The 24,022-nt window shown below is 43.2% G+C and overlaps 1 protein-coding gene across 2 annotated transcripts in view; it reads left to right on the forward strand.

Moving 5' to 3' along the window:
* Positions 1–24,022, forward strand: part of LOC144753541 (uncharacterized) — an 869,206-nt gene that overhangs the window by 699,492 nt on the left and 145,692 nt on the right. For both annotated transcript variants that reach the window (XM_078641195.1, XM_078641196.1), the window contains exon 15: positions 2,407–2,487. In XM_078641195.1, coding sequence (XP_078497321.1) covers positions 2,407–2,487 — 81 coding nt within the window. The remainder of the gene's footprint in view (positions 1–2,406; positions 2,488–24,022) is intronic.

A 24,022-nucleotide genomic window follows, 5' to 3' on the forward strand; every position in this document is an offset into this window, starting at 1 on the left:
AACACCATTGCCTTTGAGACTCTACTAAAGGGAGACATGCACAAGTAGGTCCACATATGGTCTTTGCATGTAAAATAGAAATGAAATTGGTGTGTGGTATTCTAAGTCTCACTTTGGTGCATTGGAGAAGAAAGAGCCAAAGGCCTTGGCCGACAGATTGTCTTCGGTTCAGTCTCACCAGGTCTCAGTTTAGATCCAGGTGAGTGTCAGTCAGTGCCACTGCCCATTATATAGAAATGTATGCTCACTGGTCTGCATTACTGTAATATAACCAAAAGACATCTTGTACATTGTGAGGGTGGCGGTGGTCTCAGATTTAGGCATTTAGGGGCATGTGCTAGATATGTCAAGCATTGCTACATTTTCTGTGGGCATTGTCATTGCTGCTCAAGTAGAAGTAAAGAGTACACAGATGGGATACTGTGGGTCCTCTGTGATAATGCAGGTGTGTTATCACTTATATAATATACATGACAGTAGCACAGCCGTAAATTGCAGGTGTACGGGACAGTGTTAACCTCAAAGTCTATTAGGTAATGTTTCCCAGAGACAAGAATAAAATGGCACTTCAAAATACAGTGAATAATTAGACTGACTTAAAAAGGGAGTTCAAGATCAGAAATGTAAGAGAAACCAAGAAGATTTATTAGTATTTAAAGTGCAATGCAGAAAATAGAAACGTGAAAATGAATCATCAAGCTCGTTGAATTAAAGTAGGTACATAGAAGTCAATTTCTTGAAGGCTCAGAAATAATGCAATAATGAGCAAAATGAGGTAATTAGACTGAGTCTCAAATATGGAGCAAGCTACTCCAAAATCTGACAGCATCTCTAGTAGAGACCCAAAACAACCTAACCTGGCTCACTCCAAATTGAAGGGTTTATATGGCATAGGAAATCATGGAAACTGCTAAGTCAGCATGGTGAGAGCATTTCTACAACAAAACCACATTTCATAGTTTTTAAATGTCACATCACCCTACCATCTAAGCACTTACTCTTTATATGAATGAATATTGATTTGCCCCTTCTGACCTAATGCCAACCGGAGGTGTCAGAACAAACTAGATACATAAACAACAAAAGCAATTGTGAATGAATGTAATACAGTAGGCTAGCAGGAAGATCCTTGAAAGAAAAAAAGGCTTCCCCCAGCAAGTTCTTCAAGAATAATGTGTTATACAAAATAAACAGTGCACATCTTGCTGCATGTGGTATCGAACGAGAAAATATAAACACAGAACGAACATCATGATTGAGCAGCCATTTTAACAAAGATGGAGATAAGGCCTAACTCGGCCTAGTTAGTATATTCTAGAAGAAACATACTCACACACATCATAATGATGAATGTGTTTCAATTGCAATAGCTCTGTCAGTATATATGTGAGAATTCAAACCCACTAATACTAATATTGATGCACATTTTAGTTCAATTGTGGAAAACATTCACAAAATCAGCAATAGTTTATGTGGCCGTACGAAGATGCATGTACTGGGTACAAGGGATAAAATGAATGCATAATTATGGGATCTGCAAATGTCACTCTTAATTACTGTGTTGGTTTGGAAAAATCATGGTTCCTTGAACATCTTGAGCTCCAGGACAGGTGCAACAGGGGACTTTGGGCACTAAAAGGGTTTTCTGGGTGTTCAGTCATTGCTTTGTTTTTAACAGTCCCTCCAATGAATGATTTCACAAAAGGTCTAAAAATTTAAGATGGTATCATCAACTAAAGACAGATTCTGGAATGCCTATTCTTGGTGATTTCTAGCAATACAGAACTGGGTAGTGAGAACGTTTTTATTTTCTGTAGACTGTGTGTACCCTTTAATGTTGTGGATAAATTAATGTGGAGATGATAGCATTTCTTGGATCTTTACTCATAACTAACCTTTGTGCAGTCTCTGGCAGAGAAGGGATACTAGAAAGTTGTAAGAGCATATTCTACACCAGTGGTTGCTGCTCTGTTTTACAAGTGGTGGGGCACTTCACAAATTACATGGAACCCTTTCAAAATAAACGTACCTTGATGATCCTCTGCAACAGAGTACACGTTCGGCTCAACTGCAAATACACCCAAAGTTCCACCTGTTTCGTGCTGCTTGCTGAACAGCATAGGAGCAGTGCTAGTATTGGCTGGAGCAGGTAAACACAGCGCTGACAGTGATTTATCCAAGAGTTCTACTGGACAAAAGACTCGCCTAGATATGCACCAAACTGCTGTCTAACAGTGGTTACACTCAGACCAGCAGTCACTCAACAGTTATAGACAAGACTGCAGCCACACATCAAAGATGCTCAGGCTATCTTTGTGCCATATTTGTAAATCACCAGAGGGTCTGAGGAGACCTACATATTTCATATTTACCTTTTGTGACCTGAATCTTTTTCCTTGTTTTCAGAGTGCCAGTTTGTCCAGACTTGAGGCTCATTTTGAAAAACAGCTGCAGTTTCAAAGAGAAGAGCCCCGTGGAATGTCTCTGGTAAGTGTCACCTCATACTGTCATGTGGTAGGGGGACCCTTTATTATTGTGCAATGTGGTAAGTAGGTCTGCCCCATTGCTGCATATAATCCGTGAGAAGGTGGGCCTGGGTCACTGCTTGGGCTCACATTGCTGGGTGCCATCAGTTCGTAGGTGGGCATTTGTGTTTTGTGCTGTCAATTAAGAGGTCGGTCAGTTTCACTAAATACAGCCAGTTGGTAAGTGGGCTTTAAGCCATTGGAGGTGGTGGCTTGTAGGTGGGCCTGTATTAGTGCATATTGTTGTTAGGTAGGTGATTAGGGCTCATAGTACAATACTGGTTGGTAGTTTGAGTAATGACAATTTATTCTAGGCAGGCCTGCTGGAGAGGCTAATGCAGGTTGGCAAGTTAAGGGGCATCTAGGGTCAATTAGAATCTATGCACATCTTGACTGGAGCTTTTAATCGCATCGACGGTACCATTAATACAATTTACTTGATAACCTTGAAAAAATTTTAGTTATCTGGATCTTTGCTATTGCAAAGTGTGAATTTCGAAAAGAACTCCCACAAATGAGAGGCTGGGCCTGTCCTGACAGTACCACCTATCCAAGATGTGTAAGGTTCCCAATGAAGTAGCATGCCGCAATAGTGCATATGAGTTTCCTTGTCCAAAATCTTTGAATGCCCGAGGACAACAGTGAGGCCCAAAAAAAACAGATCTTTGCACCTTTGGTGTTCTTAAAGTGAGGATGTAATGCATCTGCCCGTATCTAATTCCTCTCTCTCCCTCCTTTTGTGGTTATTTAACTGGCAGCGAAGGGCTGAAGGAGTTGTTGTAGGCTACTGTAGGTGGGTGGGAATCCTTCAATACGCTCTCTTGCCCGTAAAATCTGAAACATACTCTTTACGTAGGCATACATAGCAGAGGGCCAATGTTTTACTGATAAGATGATATCATTCATTTTGGCTCTCCCCTTGATGTTGGGGGATACTTCCCTAACAAAGACATTAGCAGAGATGAGATGGGTGATTTGGACCCGTTCTTTGAACTAAAAAAATCACAAGTCAAAACTTCATTAAATGGGACAGTCATGACTGAATATTTAATGGCATGCAGTACCCCGTGGCCTTACAGTTATGAATGAGCACAGGATCTTCTTAGAGAATTTGGAATTTAGGAAAGACTGACCCGCTTGGCATGGAAATGCACAAGGGACTGGTTGGTAATTATCATAAAGACAGCCTAGAGACTTTCTGATGCACTTTGATAAAAATTCAAAGAAGGGAGACTACCTTAAAGATGCAGATTCAGATTTCTTCCTACAAGACAAAAACTAGAGAAGATTAACCAAGAAGTTATAGCATTTGAGGAATTCCTCAGTTATACCAAAATTAACAATTTTCAGAATAACCGGAAAAGGTTTTCCCACAATAACACATGCTCCAATTCAAGGGGAGATTATCAGGCACCAACCCGGGATACCCAAAGATCAGACCAATGGCAAAGGGGAAATTGGTTCCTTGGGTTCTGAGACAAAGGGGAAAGGATAATTGTAAGGGACTTTACCATCCACATCTTTTCTATGGACTACCACTTCTAAAGGGGGTATATTTTGGATACCCCCTCTGTTTGGCCACTTTTATCCATCTCCACCACAATCAAATATCCCTTCTTATTCACAGACACTGCCTCTTTTAAGCACAGATAACACGGGAGAGAAAAGAATGAACAAAGATCTAAAGGTACAATGGGAAGAAGTAAACAAACAGGTGACCATACGTATGGCAAAAGAACCTCAACCAAGGACGAGCAAGATTTTGACATACTAGTTAACTTTAGCAGTATTTCTATAACGGGGTGACTGAAGTCGGGTACTGGGCAGGGTTATGGATTTTTTTCCTATCCACAAGAAGATTTGGTTTTACCTTGGATAGGATTCTCCGAGTTCTTTCAAAAGATGTGTCTGTAGGTCTTTTTCATGGATAAGGAAATCCCCATAGCTAAATCTGTTAATACCGGCATAGAAACAAAATCTAACTTTGTTCCGCCTACTAGAAGAACACCACTGGAACCAGTCACTTTGGAACAGACCATTACTAAAGAGGTGGCTTCCAGCAAAAGCTTATATAGTAGCTCTATTCGGAACATATCAAATCAAGGATGGTAGACTCTCCAGTAATTGAAAAACTTAAGGAATATAACAATAAAACCAATTGACAAAGGAGGTGCGCTAGTTAAATTACCTTCGGAGATCAATGCTGTAGACTCTTGAATGACTCTAGGAGCTACAAAAAACTAGAGCAGGATCCTATATGTTTACATTTCTTTCATGGTTGGTGAAAACAAAGAAATGAGTTGGTATACCAAAATGAGGCTGATTTCTTAAAGACCTGGGATACTATATTTTATATCCTTCCCAAGATTCATACTATATTCTCCACCAAAGAGCCCTATTGATTCAGGTATTAATTCAGTCCTAGAACCCTTATTATGCTTCTGTCATTGGTACATAAGACCTTTGTTTTAAAGGATGCCTTACTTTCTAAAAAACCGAAAGAGATGTTGTATGTTTTGGATGGAATTCCCTTTAGTCCTGGAAGGGGCTTGCTAATAAGCTTGGAAGGTGAGCCACTTTTTATCAGTATCCTGTAAGCGACCTTGCTAATGATTGATGCACTTCCTGAAACAGCTTGGGACCATATCACTCTGAAGAAGTTTGCACTGGGTTGTGCACATATGGCGCTTACCAGAAACTATTTTGAATTTAAGGGAACTTTCCTTCTGCAAAACCACAGGATTTTGATGGGAAGCATGTTCGTCCCTAGCGTAGCTTGTATAAATGTTCATAGTTTTGAAGGGGAAAACATATATTCAGACAAAAAACCCTTTAATGAGTACATAAGGATCTAATGATGCTACATTGATGACATTTTCATCATTTGGGATGGTACTGAAACTCAAGCTGAAGTATTCACTGTTTGCTCAATAACAGGAATAGGTCACTCATGCTTTGAACAGGAAAGGCATTTCCTTGTTAGACCTAAGGGGTTTTCCATAGGAAGGCCCCTTAGAAATGAAAGTTTATAAAAAAACAATGGACAGAAATAATCTTTTTGCTAGCTTCATTCATGCCACTCAGGGAGAACTTTAAGGGTGGGCATATCTCATATTCTGTGTAGTGAATTACATAAGAATTCTGCGACGGGACAGAGAATCACGTGAAAAAGAGTAATTCTGCATTTAGTACTATTTCTTCGTGCAAACAATGCACACTTGCATCCAAAAGGGACTTAAGGATGCATTTTGTGCTAAGAAATAGCACTAAATGCAGTAGAACACAATTGGCGAGTGCGATCGGGCGCTCAGGCTTGCTAAATATGCTCTGCTCTTGGAGTAGGAGTTTTTCCCCAATGTATTCCCAGCATATTGCGCTATATTGTTAGTGCAAAATGCACCCTTGCAGCCAAAATGGATGTAACTATGTATTTTTGCACTAAGAAATGTGGCTAAATGCAGCAGAGCATGATTAGCTAGCAATGTGTTCTTGCGGTAGGATTTTTTACCTAAATTACGCGAGCAGGAGTAATCGCTTAATTATTGGTAATTCCGCATGAAAGACTAATGCAGAATTGCCAAAATGACTCCAATTACTCCGGAGTAATTGAAATTCCACCCTACCCTAGAGAATATACCATTTGGTCAGTTTTTGAGGCTACAAAGCAACTGCACTAGTAAGGAAGACTTCAAGAGGCATGCCACTGAACTAACACAGAATCTAAAACACTATCTTTTCACAGCTAGAAGTAAGGGTAGGAAGCTAGAGCTTTGTTTTAGTACTCCTTGGGTATTGAAGCAACACACTAACTGCAATTCCACTAAGGTCATATACATTATATAATTTCCAAGCAATCTGAACTATAATGGTTTGACATCCAGAAAAATAAGTGCTCAAATAAATTAACATTGCAGCATTGGTGTATCAAAACCATTATGAAATTGACCAGATGCTTTACAGATAATAAACACAATAAGGACCAAATTTAATGGTGTATAATTGAGACAATGTCCACTGCAGGGAGGGATGTGAATCAAGCCTTCCTGACCTGTGAACAAAGGCAGGTTCACTGTCTTGGTTCACATGTAATGGGCCTCATTGATTAGATACCCTGGTCCCAACTTTGACTTGACTGACTGGACTCATTAACAGTGGCAGTATTTATGGTCTGTTCATTTAACTTGTAGGGGACTTGAATCAACCCGGAAGGGGTATCTCAGCGCTGGAGTGAATATGGGCAAGGCAAAGCTAGTATGGAAATAGCTCGGTTTTGAGAAGCTTTCTCAAAAGCAGGTGGTCTGGCATATCTGAATGTGAGTGGGTAGTTTATTCCGGTAGTAGGGGGCCAAGTAAGAAAAATGCTCTACCCCCGAACATGTTTTTTAATGCGTGGAATAGTAAGGAGAGCTCTAACCAGAAATCTTAAAGGTCTGCCCAGCTGGTAAGGAATACGTTTCTCAGCCAAGTAACTGGGACCTTTGCCGTTCAGTGATTTATGCACTAAACAGCAGATCTTAAAAATTATTCGAATGTGTACAGGAGGCCAATGAAGCGATCGTAGACGAAGAGAGGATGCTGATCTGGCTGGCATATTTTGAATCAGGTGAGCCGCAATGTTCTGGACTACCTGAAGTTTGGCAAGTAGGGACTTATTTGTGGAAGCTAGGAGGGCATTATAATAGTCCAGCGGCTGATTACTAGTGGCTGCACTAGAGTTTTGCGCATCAAGAGTGGAAGTAGTGGAAAGACTCTGCGTAGTAGAGTCATCATATGAAAGCAGGTGCCAGTGGTAACCACTACCTGATCTTTCATAGTCAGAGTCTGGTCCAAGCATACGCCCACATTAGTTACTGTAGACATGGGGGGGTAGGTGCTGTACCCAAATCTGTTGGCCACCAATCCGGAGACCAGAGCAGTTGGGCTCTGAGAAAGAGCATAATCTCAGTTTTACTAGCATTTAATTGAAGAAAGGTCTCTGTCATCCAAACCAAGATAGCTTTCATCCCATTTGCAAAACAGGCTTCCGTATTGTGGGAGTCTTTATCGAAGGAGATAAGAAGTTGCCATCCTCATTTGAGGTAGGTCTGAATCCATGGGCTCTGATGGTTTTAGCAAGGGGGCTACAGGGATGTTAAATAATGTGGGGCTAAGACATGAGCCCTGAGGCACCCCCTTATTGAGCTCTAGAGAGCAGGATTCAAAGAGACCTAGATCTAGATTGATAGTCTGGGTTCTTTGTGATAGGAAGTTCATGAACCATTGTAGAGCTGTACCAGGAAGTTCATGAACCATTGTAGAGCTGTACCAAGAATACCTATCTCCTCTAATCTTTGGAGTAATCTACGATGAGATACTATGTCGAAAGCTGCAGACAAGTCAAGCAGCACTAACAGTGATGGCTGGTTATCATCCTGAGAGCGTCAGTAATAGTCTGTAACCGCTATGAGAGCAGTTTCGGTACTATGCATGCGTCTAAAACCGGATTGGGAGGAGTCCAGAATCCTGTTGGATTCTAGAAACTCCATAAGTTGTCTGTTAATGTGTCCTTCCAGAAGTTTGCTCAGCAAGGGGAGAAGCAAGATAGGGCGATAGTTCAATAGATTTGACAGGTCAGAGGTTGTGAGATTTTCCTTCTTACAGCTAGGAATGATCTGGGAGGCTTTCCAATCTAATGGAATCCTTCCTGAGCTGATCGAGTTGTTTGGTAAAAAGCACACAGTCGGGGAGAGCTGATTAGCCAATGTTGCTGCAATCTTAGCTGGAACAATATCTACAGGGAAACCTGATTTTGCTGCTCTCAAAGCTATATGAACGGAGTCTGGCCTAAGAGGTACAACATTATCAAGGGTCCCAGTACTAGTCTCATTTGAAAGGATAAGGTTGGGTACTGATCTCATTTGAACCATTGGTCTGGGAAAGTTATTGTAAATCAGATTAACTTTTCCTTCAAAGTGGTTTGCAGGGGCATCAACTGGAGCTTGTGAAGGCAGATTATCTGTTGAACAGGCCTTCTGATTTATGAAAGATTTAGGGACTTTGTGTAACTTTTTGGAGGAGTTTCCAGCCTGTTGCAGTTGTAGTTACAAACAGGAACTGTAGGGTGACGAGCTGTAGGGCCAGGCACCTTTAATCCACTTCTGTGAGCTATGAAATAGATGCCTTTCCTTTCAACTCTAATATTGTTTTGTAAGGAAGTATAAGAATAGACATGAAACATGTTATGTTGATAAGTATAATTATCTATGTTTACATGATACCCTCCTTGCAGAACCTCTAATTAACTTCTCTCTCAAATCTTCAGCAACAAAATCACTGTCTTTTACAGCAACTTCAACCTGCATTCGGACCCGACAAACCTCAGCAAATGCCTCCCGATCTTATCCAAAAAACCTCTGCTACCACATGGCTCATCATCACCCAAGAAGACATCACTGCCACCATGAAGTCCATCCACTCAGGGGCCCCACTGGATCCCACCACATCTACTCCAGAGTGCTGCAACCCATCAGTGCCATCCTTACACTCCTCCCCCTCTTCCGTGACCTTCCTAGATGCTTGGAAACACGCAACTGTCCTCCCATTGCTGAAGAAACCATCTGCAGAACCGTCAACGTTCGCCAACTACAGACTGATCACCATACTATTCCCATCCAAGGTCTTAGAGAAAATGTATCAACAAATGCCTCACTAAATTCCCCATTGACCACCAACTGGACAACACCCCTCAGTCTGGTGTCAGACCCGACCACAGCACTAAAACTGCCATCATCACCACCACTGATGACTTCCTCATGACTCTCTATGAAGGAGACACTGCAGCCCTCATACTCCTGGACCTTTTGCAGCATTTGACATTGTCTCCCACCCCATCTTCATCCAGAACATACAAGACATTGGAATCGAAGGACATGCACTCCAATGGATCTGTTCCATCCTGACTGGAAGGACCCAGTCTGAGATTGTAAACCTCAAATACTCACAACTTCATCTGCGGAGATCTAAAGGATTCTCCGTGAGCTTGACCCTCTTCAACGCATGCATGATCCCTCTAGCCTGCATCATCCATTCTCACAACATCAATGTCCTCCCCTATGCTGATGACATGCAACTCATTCCCTCTCTCACAGACAAGAGGCCCAGTACCCCAATCACATTCAATGCCTGCTTTACTGAAATGAACCACTGGATGAAGACCAACCATCTGAAGCTGAACACTGATAAGATGGCAGTCATGATGTTCAGGAAGAGCACTTCACCATCGGACTCCACCTGATCGCCAGCAGAGCTAGGGTCAACACCCACCACATACTTCAAGAACCTTAGAGTCATCATCAACTTAAAAATCAACATGTTTCCATACCCTGAAGATGCTGAGGATGATTTTCAAATGGCTCCGAATCAACACCTGGAAAAATGTCTCATATGGCTCGTCACTAGCAAGCTTGACTATCAGGACATCCTGTTTGCCTGTCTGAAGAAATATCTCAGCGGAAAGCTGCAGACTAGTCAGACCTTGGGTGCCAGAATCATTTTCAACCTCCGATGCTGCACTCACATCACATCACACCACACCTGAAGGAGCACCACTGGATCCCTGGACACAAGCAAGCAAAATGTAAAGTCCTCCCCACACTTTCAGAGCACTACTTAACACTGTCCCACCATAACTTAACAATTGCATCTGCTTTCTAAAACCTTCCAGACAACTCAGTTCATCCAGACTGCTACTTGCACACATCCCACCCACATGGAAAACAAGAGCTGGTGGTTGAGCCTTCTTCTACATTATTTCTAAAGATTGGAATGACCTGCAGCTACACATAAAAGCCTCCTCCTCACTTCTTAAATTCCACAAGAAGCTGAAGACCTGGTGTTTCAAGTAGTCCCACTAGGCCTCAGGTTAGACTAGACTCACATCTGATCAGTACCAGTATACTCTCCCGGGTGAAAGCCATCTCTACAAATGTACATAACATAGCATATACCATATAACCACTGCTTAATTTGTGAAGAAATAAGTGCCAGGGCACTCATCAGGAGGCAACTGCAGCTAACACCACTCATTGCCTCTGCGAGTACTGCCAATGATAGTAACAAGGCAACTACTAACCATCACACTCTTGACAATTCGGTCTATTCCAATCCCCAAAGCTTTAAGAATGGTTTGGGCAGCAAGTAATAGTATTTTTTATTTATATTTTATTAATACTTAACTGTTGTTGTGGTCATCTCTAAATTAGCCAGACTGCGCAACATTGTGTCAGACTGTCACAAGCCCTGGTGCTTACAATTAAGTGCTGGTGCCGAGCACCGGAAGCCATCGGCTCAAATTAAGCACTGCATATAACATAACATTTAACATAACATACTGACTTTAATTAATATCTGCTGGCATGAAGATTAGACCACATAATGGTACAACATTCAGTCAGATTTTAGACACAATTGGGATACATGGCCCCATACAGGGTAGGTTAGCAATTGGTCCACCTCCACTGATGATGGCATGCATAGTCTTGGGGATGTTTATAGGCATTAATCATCCAATATTTTGTAACTTTTGAATCTGATATGGAAACTGACTAGCTGTAGAATGTTTTTGTTATCTTTCTGGACCATATCGTCCATGATCCTTTTATGACATGGAATTTGGCACCTGACGTCTGATGTCACATCCAGGCATGGCACCGCCTCGTGTAGCATGGGACACCACCCAGAAGCGTTCCAAAGAGAAGTCTGTGGCATCTCAGCCAATATGTACGACAGATAGATAATATGATAGATGCTACTGGCAGGAACTTGCTCTTCATGAAGTAAGATTTCTAAATATGTTTGGATTTATATTGCTGGCATCCTGCCTGGGAGTCTATTGAATGGATCAATGTGTTTGTTAATGTTGATGTCGATGTACTCAATGATACATGTTGTGAGAAGTTGGCCTGATGTGCAGTGCTCACTATTCTAGTGATCACTATATATCAGTCCAAACAACCCTTATTGATGATTGGTTGTAAGTCAACCTTATAGACCAGCTATCCTAGTAGCATGGATACGAGCAGTCTAAGGCTAAGACTCTAGAGGGCGTGTTAAGCCAGCTGTTTTACCATCACATTACCCCTTGAACACCCAGTGAAAGGACACCACACAAGTGTTATGAAAATAAACAGTGTATTTATTAGAATCACAACAACCCTGTACTCTTTATGAGGACAGGGTGCTAGGCACACAACAAAACTCTTACGAAAATACTTAAGTTAGCACGTTATACACAAATGCCCGAGGGGCACGAAAAACCATATACTTTAAAAGTGGAATGCGAATTACTAGCAGGTAAGTAACAGTTCTAATAGGCTTTGGAATCGCTAGGACTGGACTAGGGAATCGTTAGATTACTACTAGGAGACCCAGGGGACTCGGGTGCAGAGTGTGCACTCTCACGCGGGATGCGGGACAAAGTCTATGGAGGCTAGTAAAGGCAAAGTTAGTGTTCACGGGCGAACCCGACCTGGTAGGAAGAAAACGACAGTGGATCCTGACCCTAGGATAGTGAGGCTATGCTGGGACACCGAAGTGCCGAAGTTACCTAGCCCAGGGGCTGCAGCTGCATAGGTCTGAAAAGACGTCGGGGATCTCGTTGCCGGACCAGGAGCCTGGAAGGAAGAAGTTGCTGGCAGGCGACCAGTGAAGAAAAGTTCGATGGATCCAAGCCTGGATCAAGGAAGAAGAAAACCTGAAAGCAGAGGGGACCAAGTTCTTGAATCACTAGCCAGTGATTAAGTGGGCACCAGGATGGCACCGGGCGAAGTCACCGCAGTCAGGTGAGTGGGCGCTGCTGGGCTCTGCAGTCTCTCGGACCAGGAGGCGTTGTCGGCGACCAGGATGGAGGTGCGAGCTGTCCCACGAAGGTTCTTGCTGTCGACGTCGCTGGACCCAGGATTGGGCAACAAGTCTTGGCAAATGCAAGGCCCACGCGGTGGACCTAAAATGGCGTCTTGAGTGGACCAGGAGGGTCCAGGTTACTTCTCCGATGGAGGGAAGCAAGGGCCAGTCTGGAGCAACCAGACCAGCAGCAGAAATGTCGTCGGGCGTCGTCAGGAAGGCCACAAGCCAGCGGGCTAGTAGCCAAACAACGCGGTGAGCAGCAAAAAGCAGAAGGGCCCCACGCAGATCGTGGAGATGCTGGGGGGCTGCTCTTCGGTGCTGGAGCTGCTCAGGGTGGGGGCTTCTCGGACCCCAAAGCACTCACCAGGAATTCACTCGGCGGGCTTGCTGGAAAGAAGTCGTGCAGTCTTGAAGATGGCCGGTCCCTCGAGGTCTCGTCGCACCCACGGTTCTCAGCTGGGCTGTAGAGGTGGGTAGAGGTCAGAGGTGCCAGGGAAGCCGGTTCTCGTCGAGCTGGGCAGTCGGATTCCGGAGGAAGGACTTGCAGCAGACCGCAGTGTTCTTAGATGGTGCCTGCGGATGCAGGGTGACTACTCCTTAGTCACAAGGGAGAAATCTTAGGAAGAAGTCTTGAGTTCCTTTCGCAGAAAGTAGTTTCAGGATTCAAAGATGATCTGATTTGGAAGGGGGCCAGTCTCTACCTTTATCCTGTAAAAGGGGGCTGGCACGCGACTAAGTCCTGCCCTATGGGTGGGACTAGGAGGGGGGTGGTTACACCCACTTCCTTGGCGGGCTTTTCCCCAGCACAGGGTCTGGAGTGACCCTGGAACTGGTTCCAGCCAGCCTATGCACAGTGAGCACCGGGGTGCCACGTGCAGTCACCTTCCTCTAAAGCCCTGCCTACCTACAATACACAAAACCCTGTCTGGGACGGTGCTGGCACCGCCCCTGGCAGGAAACCCTTTGTCCTTATCTCCTGCTCTGGGAGGACTCCCAGCAGCAGGAGGGCAGACTTGTGTCTCGGTGGCAGCATCCATTTTGTGGATGCTAAGGCTCTGTCTGACTTTTAACCGGGTTATAGGTTACATGCATGTCGTGTCCCTCTAGAAGGGTGGAATGCTAACCCCGTCGCCAGAATTGGCGAGGGGTTAGTATTCCAATTCGTATGACACCTTACTCGACATGTTTTGATAAAGCGATACCAGAGTTGGCACATAACCGCGAGGATTATAATGCACTTAAGAGTATATGGTATGCGATATCATGGGAACGGCTAAGGGATGGATCCCGAAAGCCGCAGACAGGCTCAGCTCATGCCAGAGCACCATCTCACACGATTCCAAGCACTCTGCCTTCAGGATTGTTAAGGCCTGCCATAGGAGTGACTGATAGGAGATCTGTGTGTCCATTTTAGGGTTAGATATAGGTATACTATATCTAAAGCAAAGGGTGAGTACACCACCTTGCCCCAGCTGTCGTGCAGCCAGTTGTGTCAGTTTTAGTTAGTCAATCCAGGGGTGGCACAATACATGCTTCAGCCCCTGGGAGACTTCTGGGTGCACCTCAGCCCTGGGTACAGGGACTTGGAGAGGGCCCAGTGCCAATTCAGTACCTGAGTACAATTTGGATAGAGAGAACAGCTAGGCTGTGGGTCTGATTAGCAGGCCCACAGCCAGGGAAAGTCGTAAACCAGTGCAGCAAAAAGCAAAAATCTGGGTGATCATAGGATTGCAGACCCTACTCTCCTACACATGTGTACATAAAAACGAAATGGAATCACTGATGTCAAAATCACCCAATATGACCTCCCCATCAACCACAAGTCATAAATACATGGTCAGGCAAACCCTGTGGCCTAGGCCAGAGGCAGCTGATTGACAGATGAAAAGTGGGGTGGCACGAAACCAGCATAACAAACGTGTGAACAGGAAAAACCCAGATTAGTCCCACACATGGGCAGCGACACCGCAATGGCCCAGTGAGATTGGCTCCAATAAAGTGCACATGGCTGGAGGGGCGCATGTTCCCAAAACACCATAAAGTTAGATGCCACATGAAGTTAGGAAACTCAGCCAATCAGGACACATCACATGCAGTGATCACGCCAAATTAGCTAAAAGATTAAGCAAGATTATACCTAAATTACTCGAGGAGTAATTCTGCTTTTAGCACTATTGCTTGGCGCGAAAATGTCGTATAAATGCCCTATAAATTACTATGCATTTTGCACTAAGAAATAGCTCTAAATGCAACAGAACAAGAAGAGGGAGCTCGCTAAATGTGCTCTTGGGGTAGGATTTTCCCCCAATTTACTACTGCCATTTAGCAATATTTTGTTAGCTGAAAATGCACTCTTATGTCCAAAATGGATGTGCTAAATGCAGCAGAACACAAATAGCGAGCGTCCACTCGTGCTCACTAAATGTGCTCTCATGTTAGTGTTTTCCCCCAAAATTACTCTTAGTTATGCAAGGAGGAGTATTCGCTGCCCCATGTCAGCTGGTAAATAGGCTGCCTTCACTGTTTACCAATTCTCATTCTTCAAAATTCTTAGCTTAAATAGGTGGGTCCCTTCACATGATGATGCTGTTCCAGGCTAAATTATTCATTCATCTGCATTTGTCTAAAATGGTTGGTTTTTCAACGTCAACAGCAAATCAAATACATAAATCATCTCTCTTTCTGCTGCAAAGTCTTCCTCTTGAGTGTTGTCACATATTGGTAAGTATAAATTGGGAAATGTGGTGAGTTTATGCAGGGCCCACGTTAGGGTGGTGCCACAGCACTGGGTGTAGTGCTCTGTGGCGCTGTGCTTTGAAACATATTGGGGGTGGCTTATTAAGAGCCCCTTGCATCATCTTTGCACCGCCATTGCGTCACTTTTGGTGATGCAGCCGTAGTGTAAACAATGCGCCATAATGCGCCATATTTTAAAAGTAATGCATCTAGACAGATGTCACTTTGTAAACCCCTGCAGCACATAATACCTGTGTCCGGTATAATGTATGCAGGGTGGGCATCAGATTTCACTATGCCATATCTAGGACGCAACTGCGTCAAAACCTTACGCCTGCCTCATAGCAGTGCAATGTGTAAAGGCCTCCCCTAGGCATTAGTGGAGTTGCGTAGTGCTTACGACACAACTCCTGCAAAGCTTGAGTTTTGCGCCAACAGATACGTCAGGATTCCTGATGTATCGGTCATTCCTTGTGACATTGAGTGCCATACAGTAAATACGGCGCATCCATGGTGTTGCTAAGAGGGGTGAAAAGTGTTGGATCGCTGTTTTACCGCAGTGATGCAACACTTTTCATAAATGAGGCCCCGTGTGTTTCAAAGCACCTGATGCAAAGGTCCTTGTGCATCCTGCAATTTTCGGGCAACAAAAGAAATGGAAAGATATATCTACTGATTAATGTACCTGATGGAGAAAAATCTACATTGTGTTGGTTAGTAGCAGATCTGACACATAATAAAGTAGCACAGAGGGTTAATGTGCCTGCTACAAAGCATGTGCACCATGCCGATCACAGAATTGTATATAATGTATATAGCTCAGTGGGTTATTGCTTTTGTCACACGGAACACCCTCTGCATGCTCCGCAAAATCTACAGATGGATCCCCACCGAAACCAGAAGGACGGTCACCCAGGCCCTTGTCAGCAGCAGGTTGGACTACGGCAACACCCTCTACGCAGGAACATCGACCAAACTCCTGAATCGACTACAACTGATACAGAACGCCTCTGCACGCCTCATCCTCAACATACCCCGCCACAGCCACATCACACCCCACCTGAGAGAACTGCACTGGCTCCCCATCAGCAATAGGATCACCTTCAAGCTTCTCACCCACGCTCACAAAGCACTCCACAATGCCAGACCAGCATACCTCAACAGACGACTCATCTTCTACACCCCCAACCGCCAGCTCCGCTCCGCTGACCTCGCCCTCGCCCCCATCCCCCGCATCCGAAGAGCGACCACCGGCGGCAGATCGTTCTCCTACCTCGCCGCCAAGACATGGAACACCCTCCCCATCGACCTGCGGCAGACCCAGGACCTGCTGACCTTCAGGAGACTCCTCAAGGCCTGGCTGTTCGAGCAGTAGCAGCACCGTTCCCCCTTCCCCTCCCCAAATTGCCTGGAGACCCTCACGGGTGAATAGTGCGCTTTACAAATGTTATTGATTGATTGATTACAAGTAGTTCATAAGTTGCAATGCTAATATAGCAGTGAACTATGAACTGTTATCAAAGAGTTGCTTGCAAACTGCAAGGTGTAGGTTAGAACGTTATGTTTTCCCCCCAGTCTTTCATTTTCCTATTGTCACTAAAGATGACATTTTTATTAGTAAAGCCAACCCCAACCTCTGTGTTACCTTTTAAATCCTGTGCTAGTGCTTTTACAGACCAAAAAGTATACTGCTTACGAGTATGGATGACGTGACTCCTACATCTTGTATCCTCATTGTCTTTATGTAGCATTTCCTAAACACTGATTACACACGTGTGAATCATTGTCTCTGTATAATGTGTGTTTAACGTGTTCTGACAACCAACACTGGTATGATAGCGCTATAAAATAAACGAAAAAATACATGTGAGAGGAGGCTATGGAGACATGAGGGTCCCTGTTGGAGGATGGCAGTGAACTGATCTGTAGATAAGGAGGCCATTGGGGCCACCAACAAAGATTGTAGCACCGGGCGCCACCAGCGCTAAAGCCAGCCCTGTGTTCATGCATGCATCAGCTTTAGATACATGTGAGGAATGAGCTGAGATTTGCTCTCAGCGGCAGCTTAACCCTCTGCAACGAGTTTTGAAGTTACCTCTTTAGATTCTACGCATGGTGAGGCTGCTTTGTATCGATTTCAGGAGGTGGCTTTGTCTGTATGTCGTAGCAGTGTTGAGGCATTGTGCCATTTCATGGCTGCTTGAGCCTGGTGTTCTGACTGACTCTGTCCCAGCCCTGCCATCCTTTCAGCTGCAGCCTGGGGTGGATTAGACTGGCCCCCCACACCGCAGCCCACTCTGCCTGTATAATATTCACGAGGGTCCCCTGGCAGCGGAGCCAGCTGCTCCCCTCATTAAAGCAGCGCGCGCCGAGAGTGGCGGGCAGGAGCGCGCGGGATTTGTCGTCAGGTGCACAGTTCGCCAGGGGGTAATTAAAGGTTAATGCAGTTGTCAGTTCACAGGCGGTGAGGAGTTGAGTGGGCTGTAAACAAAGATTGTCACTTAACCTTTCCCTTAGGCTCGGCGTCTCACACACTCGGTGATATGGTGGGGGATGCTGAGGAGAATTTAGGCACAAAGGGGCTGTGTGAATAACTCAGCACCACAGCCCGCGGAGCCCTTGATTCAGATTTCTTCATCAGCCGGTTGTAGTTGTCGTTATACGAGCTCCTGTTTGGCACTTCAAACCCTACTGTAACTCTTCTGGCCCACTAACCACCCCCTTGAAAGAGAGCCTGATTCAGAGGGATTGTATCTGTCTTGCCTACCTGACATCTGTCAGGTTGCATAAGGCCTACAGTAGAACCATATACTTGCAGTAGGCTTACAGCCCAACCATTGCTTACCTTTGGCTAGCTTTATAGTCATTCTCAGGTGTCTGCTTTTTATTTGATTACTAGCTTTCCTCTTATCGTGATTGTCCCACCCCTCCGCCCCCCATGCATAGCCTCTTTGCCATTGTGTTGACTGTATGGCTTACATTCCTTAATTGCTCCCATTCAGAGAACTGCTTTTTTTCTTTTCTTTTCAGTACTCCTTGACAGCATCCCCCCTTGTGCTCCTTCCCCCATCAAATATCTGCACCCCACACTTACTGTTGCCCCTCACCCCTCCAAGCTTTTCTGAAAAAGCACAGCAGCAGGCATATTTTTGACACTGTACAACTAAAGTGCAAGCTCTAAGGGTTGTTTTTGTATTGTCTCAATCATTCTATATATTGCATGAAAGCACACAAAAGCTTTTATGGCCTTGAAGGCAGGGCTGGCTTCTGGCCCACTCAGTTGACCTTTGAGATAGAAGGTGTACTTAACATCACTGAAAAGGAGATGTCTTTTCTCCTGACAGCCCATAAATCTCCTACCTGGGCTACTGCAGAAGACCAAATAGTTCTTGCATTTGTTTCATTTCTCAGTCATGTGGAAAGTAAATTAGGCCCTGGGAAGTGTTTTCCTTTAAATCATGACACTTCCTTATTCTTTTTAAATTCTGTTTAGTGTTTCGTGAGTGAAATGTATTTGACAAATAAATTGTTCCATTTATAAAAGATTCAAATATTGAATTCAGTGTACCATTCTGAGGCACTGTCAAATGTGCTTATCTTTCTTCGAGTACTTTGAATTTTCTTTATCTTTATAAAGCTGTCCTTAGCCAACAAGCAATGACAACACCAATAGGCTGGCACTCACATTAAAAAGACACACCATTCTGGCTTTGTCAATGCTTGTTTTAAAGAGTAACTTATCTCATTTAGATTATGGCACATGGGCTGCCAACTGCCGTGTCAGTGGAAGCCTTCACTGGCCATAGGTGACCCTGCCAGCATATTCGGATTTGTCCGCTGGACCTATAATCCTTCGGCTTGTACAACAGGTGCACTTTGAATGAAGTTGCTAATTGCGATTTTGCACACAATAACAGGATTTTTTAAATGTATTTTCAAAGCCCCCACGCAAGTGTTTTTTTTGTATTATCAAAGCACCCCAGCCAAAATGGGACTTGTGTTTTTTGAAAAATGTAAAATCAATGTTGCTCACATTCTCAGACTTTTGTCCATGCGAGAGAGGGACAGTGATAGTTTTCCCCTAATGTGCAGTAGGGTGAAGTATACGATAAACATAGCAATAGAAGACCCACCCTAAATAGGGCAGGTCTTCCAATGTGACTGATTGTGGCACTCCCCCATCAAATATGCAGTTCTGATGGCAGAGAAGTCAGGGAGCTCCACAGTTGATAACACACTGGGATGTTCACAAAGTTACACCTGTGAGTAAGTTACACATGGAAGTAACTTCTACGTTTGGCTGTTCACCAATCACAAGTGTAAAGTTACTCAAACATACTGATTTGCATGTTCCCACTCCCTGAAACAGGGGAGGATCCAAATGTATGAGTGTAAGTTACTGCTACCAACAAGGAGCAGTAGTAAGTCCAGCACCAAATATGGCTAACCACTTTTACTTCAACAACCTCCCATAAGAAATAATGGAGCCCAGGACCTCATGTAGAACCCCATTAGAAATAATGTTAAATGAAAGTAATTTATTTGGACTTTAAAAACATTGCTAAACATCCATTTATATGGTAGTTACCTGATCAATGGACATGGAAAACAGACATTTACATTTCATTGGTCAATTTCACTTAATTCTTCTCATGATAAATACATGGTCATATACAATTTTAATGAGTCTATAAAAAGCATTATAAATAAATAGGCATATAAATTAGCATTACATGATTTCATATATTAACATTTCATAAATCAAATCCAATAACCAGCTAATGTTAAAAGATTCATGATTTTTTTTGTGTAAACCATGTTATTCTATGCATAACGTACAACCAAATTTCGACACACAATTGACCCCATAGTGGGCAAAGGCTACTGTATGGTCCAAGTCACAATTCACAGCGCTATATCTAAATAAAAAAATCACATGATTCTAATTTTGACACTGATCGATGATTGCACTATCCCATGCCAAAACATAATCATATCGAATCATGTTCCCATCAACTCATGTCTAACAGAAAAGTTCCTTACCCGTAGTCAAGTGCTAACATACCTCATAAAATGTGAAAAGGGGAAAACTAACCTAAGTGAATGTATTCTCTCTACTTCCTTTATTTGTGAAATTACCAATCAATTATTTATATTACAAAAAATGTGTGCAACTCTTCTCACACATTCAAACCATTTGGAGATTTGGAATCTAAATTTAAAATGTAGTGTGACTCCAAATGCCTCAGCAACCGATCCCGGTTGCCTCCCCTCATCCACTTGTGGAATGCATCCATGACAAAATACTTGAGACACTTGGGATTATTCCAATTACATTCATTAAAATGTCTTGCTACTGGGTATGTGCTGTCTATGTTGGTGATGGCTCTTAGATGTTTGTTCTTTTGTGAACCTGCAATATTGGTACTACCAACATATGTCAAAGTACAGTCACATTCCAATATGTATACTGCATACTCAGTTTTGCAGCTTTATTTTCTGTGATCTTTCATGAAATGGCATGCTGTACTCAGCAATGTTGCTCCTAAATTTACAAGCTCTATGGGAAAAACATTTGTAAAATCCCTTTCTGGGAGACAGACGACTTTGTTTTTCTACTCTGGGCAATAGCTTGCTTAATCTCCACTACGGCCCCTCGCGGCGGGATGCCTGGCTTTCACCTTGTGGACACCCTGCCGGGGTATATCACAGGGGAATACCAGGACGGGTTCCCTAAGCAAGCGCTTAGATACCGTGTCGGTGATTTGCGCTATATAAATACATTTACATTTACATTACCAATTCGGGACTGTTCTTGAACAACGCATCCCTCATTGAGGGAGCTTTTCTGAAAGTAATAGTTGGTGACTTTGAAATGGTAGGACCTAATACTGGATATATATGTACATGTAATGTTATTTAAATGTTAAAGAATCTAAATGTTATTAAACTAAATATTATTTTATATTAAAATATGTTAATACCTTTTTAAAATGTAAAAAGTAAGGTAACTAATTTATTTAAAAAACTACGAGAGGGAGATTTACATATGGTAAAGTATTGGCAAAATGGTAACTATTTAGTAAACCTGAAAAAAACTAGTAGAGATATTTTGATGTTAATTATTAATGTAAATAAATTTTTTGTATTTATTAAAAATATAGGATAACATGTTACAGCACTATTAGCCAAATTATTGGATAAATATTTAATTAATTTGTATATATTACATTAAATGTACATTATTTTTTTTAAATATATCTAAATAAAATCCCAGCTAAAATAAAATGTTTCTTTTTTATTGTGTATTAAAATGCTGAAATGTTAAGTATATGACTAATGTAATTATTTAATAAGTAGTTACTTTTTTAAATGATTAAAAGTTTATTAACATATTTTACCTTGTATTCATTTTTTCTTTTATATAATTTCTTTAACATTAAATACATTAGTACGTATTTCTAGAAAGTCAAAATTATTTAATTTAATTTATCGTTATTTCCTAGGAGGTTTTATTTAATTAATTAAGCCCCTGCCTCCATTATTTTCTATGGGTGGGTGTTACAGTACCACTGATTGAACGTGTGTTGTGCGGGACTTACTCCAGGTCTGAGCTGGAGTACATTTATTACTGATTGTCGTCCTTTTTGGCTGTAATAACGTTAGAAATACAGTTTGTGATTAGCAATGGTTGTGCTTATTCTTTTGTGGATGGGCGTCGCTCCCTCTGTAAACCCCTCCTTAGCACTCTCTAAACCCCCTTCTTGCTCCTCCATAAACCCTTCCCAATTAGTACAAAGTAGGCCTCTTTTTCCAGCCTCTTTCGCAGTACCTCCCACATTTACTATTAACAGGCCGATTACGATGTCATAGGAAACAGCTCCGACCCTCTGTCGGAGCCGTTCCTATAGCATCATGATCAGCAGTTTGGATTAATTTCCGGCCGACCCACTTGGATGGAGTCGGTCAGAAATTAATCCAAACTGGATATCTGAATAGTTTCCGTCTGCCATTCAGAAAGCCTCCTGTAATCCCAAGGGTGGCAATTTCTGTCCGAGGGCTTACAATGTTGGATTTCGACAGCTTTTCTGTGCAGGCCTTTCCGACACAGAAAGGCTGTTGGATGTTGACTTAGGGTGCCCCCGGCAGGGCCCCATGGGTGCAAGGTCTCCAGATGGCAGCCAAGAGGGCACCTATGTTGCCCCTCCTGTTGATCTCTGCACCCCGTGGCAGTGAACTGCACCTCTTCTCTTTACAATTAGAGCATGCATTCCGGTTGGAATGCATGCTCCAATGGTAAATAATAGGATTGCGACCGAACAGTGTTTGTCGCATCCTAATTGCTGGTTGGGACCGCTGACAGGAGATCGGTTGGTCCCAGTATCTAATCGATGCCGGATGGACTCAGGTCCATCTGACATCGAAATCGCCCCCTAAGTCGTGAACTTATATGTCTGAAGATCCCCCCAAAGAAAAGGTAGGAGCAATGGAAATGGAGATTTGCATATGCATGCTTGTGAATTGCATTTTTAGTAAGCAGTAGTACTCGTTAGTACTACTTTACATACTACAAAATGCTGTTTGTTAATTAGGTCCACAGTGTTTTCCTGTCTCTAAATGGCCAACAGAGCGGTGGACACACGTCACCTTTAAAATAGGCCCCTTTTCCCTCCATTCAAAGTAAGGCATGCTTACTTGAGCAAAAACTATTTCATTAGAAGGGATATGGGCCACCCCACTATGTTCCAACCTGTGCCCTCCGTGCTGAGATTTGCTATGAGTTTAGTTGAAGATTTGATCAAGTGGCCCTCTGGTTCTTCGGACCTCAATTTTGACTCATGAGTCTGGGGTTTTTGATTTGTGGCGGGGGCTTGAAAGGTATATTCTAATTGAACAATATACTGAAGGTTGGGTTGTTTAAAAAGGAGCAGACTGTGTATTTAGTGAGATTAAGATAGTTTACCATGTTGTAAGAATTGTTACATATGGATGTAGACTGGGCCTGGTTTTCATTTTTAGTGCAAAGGTGAGAGAGCCCAAAATCGTTGTACTTTACGAATCATTTGTTTGTTTCTTTTTTGTCAAACCAGGTATTAGCCCGAAACATATTTATGCAGGTTACCAAACTATTAGTACGGACAACAATTCAAACATTTCCATATGGGAGATTACTGTAGTCTCTAGATTTTCCTTGGGCTGGGCCACTCCACAAGAGTATGCCTCTTTGGGTCAATATAACCACTAATTTTACAATGCATGTTATGTGTTTTAGGAAGGGATTTTGAATCCCAACCTTAAACACCTTTGTCTTAGAAGATGCAGGCCTGCTAACTAGGTACTGCTGATGTTGAGATCATGTTTGGAATGTTACAGTGTACCCAGATTTGATCAAGCTTCAGCAAATTACAGCGTAACTTGTCTGAAAGGTGGGGCGTCAAATTGTGTTTTTAATTACTTTTTCAAGTGATAAAATGGTGAAATAATGTATTTCTGATGATAGTCATAAAGACTCCTGCAAAAAAAGACCAACACGAGAAAATAGTATTCTGTTCGATGAGTAAACGCCTTTGCACCAAAAGAGGGGGGAGCGAGAGATAAGGGAAGAAGAGAACAGGTGTGTGCGCATGCGAGCGCACGCCTCCTAATATATCTTAGCCATGGTCGTACTCTAATCCATGGGTACTCACAAACCTTCTCTCGGGGGCCAAAGTGACAGTTTGGGTGGGGGCGGGGGGGGGCGGGGTCAGTGGGAGAGGGGGCGGGGCTAGAGCAACAACATAAAACTGACCATGAGGTTGATCATAGGTCCCTGCAGCGGACGCCTTCATCCACTGACCCGTCCCGAATACACACTCTCTCTCTCTTTCTCTCGGTCTCCC

This window comes from Lissotriton helveticus, chromosome 5_1 (genome assembly GCF_964261635.1).
Source record: "Lissotriton helveticus chromosome 5_1, aLisHel1.1, whole genome shotgun sequence".
NCBI lineage: Eukaryota > Metazoa > Chordata > Amphibia > Caudata > Salamandridae > Lissotriton > Lissotriton helveticus.